The 5,892-nt window shown below is 35.3% G+C and overlaps 1 protein-coding gene across 1 annotated transcript; it reads left to right on the top strand.

Moving 5' to 3' along the window:
* Positions 1–2,395: 2,395 nt before the first annotated feature.
* Positions 2,396–5,683, top strand: LOC134273112 (uncharacterized). The gene is made up of 8 exons (XM_062755291.1): positions 2,396–2,509; positions 2,992–3,045; positions 3,295–3,400; positions 3,602–3,636; positions 3,695–3,768; positions 4,081–4,368; positions 4,833–4,965; positions 5,612–5,683. Exons 1-7 carry the CDS (start codon positions 2,396–2,398, stop codon positions 4,867–4,869), a joined length of 708 nt encoding a protein of 235 aa, XP_062611275.1. The 3' UTR covers positions 4,870–4,965; positions 5,612–5,683.
* Positions 5,684–5,892: the final 209 nt, after the last annotated feature.

Genomic DNA, 5,892 nt, shown 5'->3' with positions numbered 1-5,892 from the left:
TTGAATATAGGCCTCTGACCTTTTTAAACTGTTCTTATTATCTTTAAATATTTCATTTAATCAATTATTAGCTTACAATCTCATATGCCCAACTCCTGTAATTGTGTAAATTAACTCTTGACATTTTTTCACAATTATAGAAAAATGTAAGTTTTCCATGTAGAGAAATACTTCTTGTAAACATGGGTTTATAAACATGGTGTTGTCAGTTAACTTGTGAATATCACCTGGGGAAGATGAACATTACAATTAAAAACTCTTTATTGGTATTGTGCACTTCTTCGATATTCCAAATGTACAGTACATAATTACTATGCAAAAATTTATAAACACTTTTCAAAGATAAAAGTTGTTCCTTTTGTCTAACGTAAGAACCACCCTGAAAAGGCAGGGCTTATAGATATTGACTCTCCAGAATCTGAAAATTGCAGATGCTCTCAACAGGACTTGATGTACCATGCACCTGGACTTGGTAGAAACAGCAGAATTTTGCACCCACCAAGGACTTGGTGGAAACAGCAGATGTACCCAACAGGTGGAGACAACTGGAGGATGCAGGGCCAATGGATGCAGATCTTCCAAGATGTGAAAACTGCAGATGGACCCGGCATGGTGGATACAACTGGAGGAGAGTTGCCAGATGATGTTGACCTTCCCAACAAGACATATCAAAGGAGATAACTAACACTGATCAGGTAGATGTAAATGACAATAGTGATTCAAGATCATCTAATTGACCATGTCAAATTTACTAGCTGACTTTTTATTTTAAGCCTGGCTTATTTTTAGCTCTACTGGTCAGAGACAAAAAAAAGCTTATGTGATTGTAAATATGGTAATGGTGGAATTATGGCAGATGGACCCAACAGGACTTGGCAGAAGGAACTGGAGGAGGCAGGGCCCATGGATGCTGATCTTCCAAGATGTGGAAACAGCATATGCACCCAAAAAGACATGGTGGAACAGCAAACATAGTGGAACATCAAATACACCCAAGAAGACAGGACAACAGGACTTGGTGAAAACAGTAGATGCACCCAACAGGACTTGGTGAAAACAGTAGATGCACCCAAATGGACCTGATAAAAACAACTGGATGCTGATCTGACATTTATTAGGTATGTGACATTATCCAAGATCATTTTATTTACAAATTCAAGTTAACTAGCTGGCTTAAATTTTACCTGGTCTTATTAGCTCACCTGAGACGAAGGATCAGTTGAGCTTTTCTGTTCAAAATTTGTCTGTTGTCTGTCATCATTGTTGTCGTAAACTTTTCACATTTTCATTTTCTTCTCAAGAACCACTAGGCCAAATTCAACCAAACTTGCTACAAAGTATCCTTGGGTAAAGGTCTTGCACAAGGAAATATCCAATCAAAATGAATTTAGTCAATTAAAGTTTCATATATAGAGAGACAAATTTTTTTTATATTTTCATTTTTGGCATTTTGTTTTAGGCCTACAGTATTAAATTTGGACTCATGTACTGATACATTCAAATTTTTTTTTTTATAATTTATTGCATTTTGAAAAACTTTTTTACAAAAGGACAAAACATTGAGAGAGAGTGAGAGAAAAACAGAGAGAGAGAATGAAAGAGATAGAGAGAGAAGGACAGAGAAAGAGAGAGAGAGAGAGAGAGATGGTTAAGAAAATAAATCAATTAATGGCCTCCAGCTTTCATCAAAACATTCTTTTTCTTTATTTTTATGAGATGTATAATTTTGTAATTCATACATTGTCTTAATATATGATATCAAACCACCTAAGGAGATGTTTCTGTTTGTACATTTGTACAGATAGATATAATGTTTTATTTGTAAGGTGATGATATTTTTAAGTTTATCAGTTTTCTTCGTGGAGCCCAATAAAAACTCGTTTTTTGAAAAAGTTAGAGTAGAGTGTATTTTATTGAAACAGTAGTTTGCAAAATTCTCTAAGAGGGACTGAACATGTTCACATTCCCACAACAAATGTTCTATTGTTTCAGGTTCTTCTTTACCAGGAATATATCTTTTAATAGATTATCCCACTGAATTAAAAGAATTTTTCAGGTGCGCATGATGCAACTTCCTGGATGGTGTGTAGGCTGTTTGTCAACATGTGAATCCCATGTGCATTTTGGGGTAGGTAAGTTTACTGTCAATTTTCTTTCTTAAAAGCCGCATAAGGCATACTTTTTCTGATCTCAAATTTTTGTTTAAGCATTAACTATTTTTTTCTTTCATGAATTTTCTGCTTAGAGTCTAATTAATTAAATAATTTAATTCAAGCTCTAAACTAATATATAGGGAAATTATTTCCGCAGTGAGACCTTAAGATGGACAGGTAGCTCTCATTTTCAGTCAAATTTTTCTGATTTCAGGAGTTGTCTCCCCTTGAAAAGATCAGTAATGGTGGATAAACAATACGACATGCAGTCTGGTCATCAACAGACAGTTTTGACACCCATAATACCCGTATTTCTACCAATTACCTCTGTAACCTTTGTAGTGTTCATCACACAGGTAAGAAAAACAAGGTTTTTAATTCAAATTATTTTAATGAGCTAAATAATAAAGAATATAACATTTTTACATGTACAGACTCTCTCGTATAAGAAAATATCACATTTTACACATACTGTAATACATTTATTCACATGTCCACATTTTCCCCATTTACACAGTTGAAAATAATCAATGCATTATGAACCATGAAAACAATTATTACATGTAAGATAGTTCACAAAATATATTTTAAATACAAATTTTACACATTTGAAATGTCCCCCCTTCACAGTCTTATACAACTTCCTTTTTAATTTTGGATCTGTCAATGATTTACAGTAAGTGTCTTTATATTTTTTTATCGTACAGCTGATATTTGTTTGATCTGTAGTATTTTCTTTGAGATTCGTATTTTAACAGTTTTTGTTTCATTTTAAAGTAATTTTGTCTATTTTGTTGTTGTTTTACATGATGGACCACTCTACTTCCTTTTACAACAGGTGCCCCTACAGATTCACAAAGTTCCAGTGTTGAGTTTCCATGAACCCTATTCAGTGAGTGCACAACTTTATGTATTCTACTTTCAAAATTTCTACTACTTGTAATACATTTTGGATATGATTTTAATTAGCCCTATTTACAGATTCAGATTTTTGTGTACAAGTATGATATTTGATTCTATGAAGATTACTTTGTCCTAAAGTCAAATTTATACAGTCTTTTAACAAACATTTGTCTTTTTCTGTCAAGTTTAATTCAAAGTCACTAGGCAACACTGAAGATTTCCACATATTGCTTTTCAGTCCATGACAAGAAAAGGAATAGAGAACTTGACAGGACTTCCCACACTGTCCCTGGTAGCAGTTTATGAGGGAACCAACCACATAGACACAGCACGCTTCATCAAAGGTAAGTCACCGGAGTAGTGTTTGTAGCAATTCTCATACTCTGTCCTGCATCGAGGCTTCAGGTCCAAGGCAAATCTTCTCTTCATGAATTCTCTTATGGCCTTGGTTCTTCCCGGAAACATGTGACTGCTGAGTGGAGCCTTAGAGTCAAAGAAGTGACGCAAGTCCTTAAGGTTTTCAATCACATTTCCTTGTTTTTCAGATGCACCAGATGCAGCGGCACTGTCTCCATCACTGGTGAAATGGGATATTACTAGAGGACGGTCATCACTTTGTAACTCACCAACAGAATTAGCAGCCCATCTCTTCTCGTCTCCAATGGTGGTCTCCGGGGGAATGGTTGCAGTGCAGTCTTCATGTCCTGGGCAGGTAACTTCCTTTCCTTTGCTTCTTAGGTGTGCGCCTTTCTTACATAGTTTATTCCCACAGAAAACTGCTACATGTACCACATTCTTCCTCTGGGTTACATTTTCACTTACGTTATTCGTCACTTGGGTGGCAGCTTGGAATGGGGTTTTCCCCATGGCACTGAAGCTGGCATTATTGTATCAAGCATCTCCTTCCGCTCTAATGGGGGCATCCGGAAGTCCACATTTTTCATTAAGTTCATGAATATTCTGCCGAATTTTCTTCATACTGTTTTTATTTACATTGGTAATAATTTTCCCCACTTTGTTGCAGGTCTGTTGCATGTTGGTGGCTGACACTGGTTTTCAATATTTGCACCAAGAAGCATACCACGCATACCCTCTGTTGTAAGACTGGTACCCAGGTGACCGACAGCCAAGGCCACATTCAGCTGTGCAGCTCTTCGTCCCCTGCCAGATCTTCTCACCTCTTCGTAAAGCTTTTCTCAGTGACTGGTATAGTAGCACTTCTTACATCGGATGGAAAGGAGCCATGCCAGGTGTCGTTTTTCCTCCCCATGCTGATTCCAGTCCAGTGGACCATCACAGTCTGGAAACTTATGTGAGTGTTCTTTAAATGCATTGTTCCACAATTTAGCAGTCTTTTCTTGGTGAAGTTGGGTCATCTGACAAAGATTCCATGTAGGTGTCTACTGGCTGGGCCTCACTTGGCCCAGGTCGTAGAAACTTCATCTCACTGCTTCTGCTCTCAGCATCTATAACAGCAAACGTTCCATTTTTCTGTGGGCGTACAATGTCCTGAAAATCCTCTTTACTTAGTCTTCTCATGGGAACTAGAAGTTGGTCTGGGCTGGTGGTCCCTATTTTCTTCTGGCCTTTGTTGTGAGGAATACTTTCTTTTTTGTATTGATGTTGATGCAACCATTTTGGTCCTTTTTTGGATGATAATTATTTAACTGTATACTTGTAGACTTTTTCTAAAGAATATGCTATTGTATGTGGTGCACATTTTTGTAAACTTGTAAACTGTAAATTGTAAACTTTCGTGTTGTTTATTTATTTTAGAGCTGCCAGGACTTCTAAGAGAAACTCCATTCTTTGATGACTGATGGAAAAGCCTCATCACCCCCACTGCTTAAGAACCCCTTATCTTAATCACCAGCCATTAATCAGTGATCACTGTTACCAAAGCTCCAAGGTACATTATTGAAGTCTCCTTTGACACCATTTTTTCCAGTCTCTGACTTTGTTTAAGAATTTATTAAGATTTTCACTTTTTTGCTAATTAATTCCTTAAAAATCAGTTAACTTCCTGTTTCTTAGCTAATTAGAGCTCATTCATTAGAGTTGAAAATTATTTTTAGCAGATAGCCAAAAACTCCAATATTTCAGCTTTCATTTCATTCATTTTTTTTTCTCAATAATTCACTTAAAAATTTTTTTAAAGTGTTGAAATCAATATACTATAGATGAATTTGTAAAGAAATCTAGCCTAAAATTCTAAAACTGTTAGGAAGAGTTATCTCCTATTTTTCATCCCTTAAGGAAAAAAATTAATTTTTTTTGCACTAGCATATGAAAGGTAAATAAATATTAGACATTTTCTGCAATTTTCATTTTATTTCATTAACTTTTAATTGTCTTAAAGGTCTTACGCAAGGAAATAGCCAATCAAAATGAACTTAATCAATTAAGATTCCATATATATAGAGACAATTTTTTTTCTTTTTTCATTTTTGGCATTTTATTTTAGGCCTACAGTATTAAATTTGGGCTCATGTACTAGGAATATCATATCTTTAGCAGAATTATCCCACTGAATTAAAAGGAACTCTTTTTTTCAGGTGCACATGATGCAACTTCCTGGATGGTGTGTAGGCTGTTTGTCAACATGTGAATCCCACATGCATTTCGGGTAGGTAAGTTTACTGTCAATTTTCTTTCTTAAAAGCCACACAATGCATACTTTTTCTGATCTCAATTTTTTGTTTAAGCATTAATCTATATTTTCTCTTTCATGAATTATCTGCTGAGAGTCTAATTAATTAAATAATTTAATTCAAGCTATATAGTAATTTATAGTGAAATTATTTCCTTGTGTGAGACCTAAAGGGGATGCAAGTTT

The sequence above is a fragment of the Saccostrea cucullata genome, unplaced genomic scaffold (genome assembly GCF_032062105.1).
Source record: "Saccostrea cucullata isolate Sc308-1 unplaced genomic scaffold, CSIRO_AGI_Scuc_v1 ctg7872, whole genome shotgun sequence".
In the NCBI taxonomy this organism is placed as follows: Eukaryota; Metazoa; Mollusca; class Bivalvia; order Ostreida; family Ostreidae; genus Saccostrea; species Saccostrea cuccullata.
Note: the sequence above shows the minus strand (reverse complement) of the source record. Positions and strands in the feature narration are given on the sequence as shown.

Excerpts from the sequence above, each read along its gene's own strand:
- LOC134273112 (XM_062755291.1), top strand. The coding sequence starts at position 2,396 with ATGGTGGATAAACAATACGACATGCAGTCTGGTCATCAACAGACAGTT. Across the intron at positions 3,401-3,601 it reads CACAGCACGCTTCATCAAAG|ATGCACCAGATGCAGCGGCA; the intron begins GTAAGTCACCGG and ends CTTGTTTTTCAG. Across the intron at positions 3,637-3,694 it reads CGGCACTGTCTCCATCACTG|CAGCCCATCTCTTCTCGTCT; the intron begins GTGAAATGGGAT and ends CAACAGAATTAG.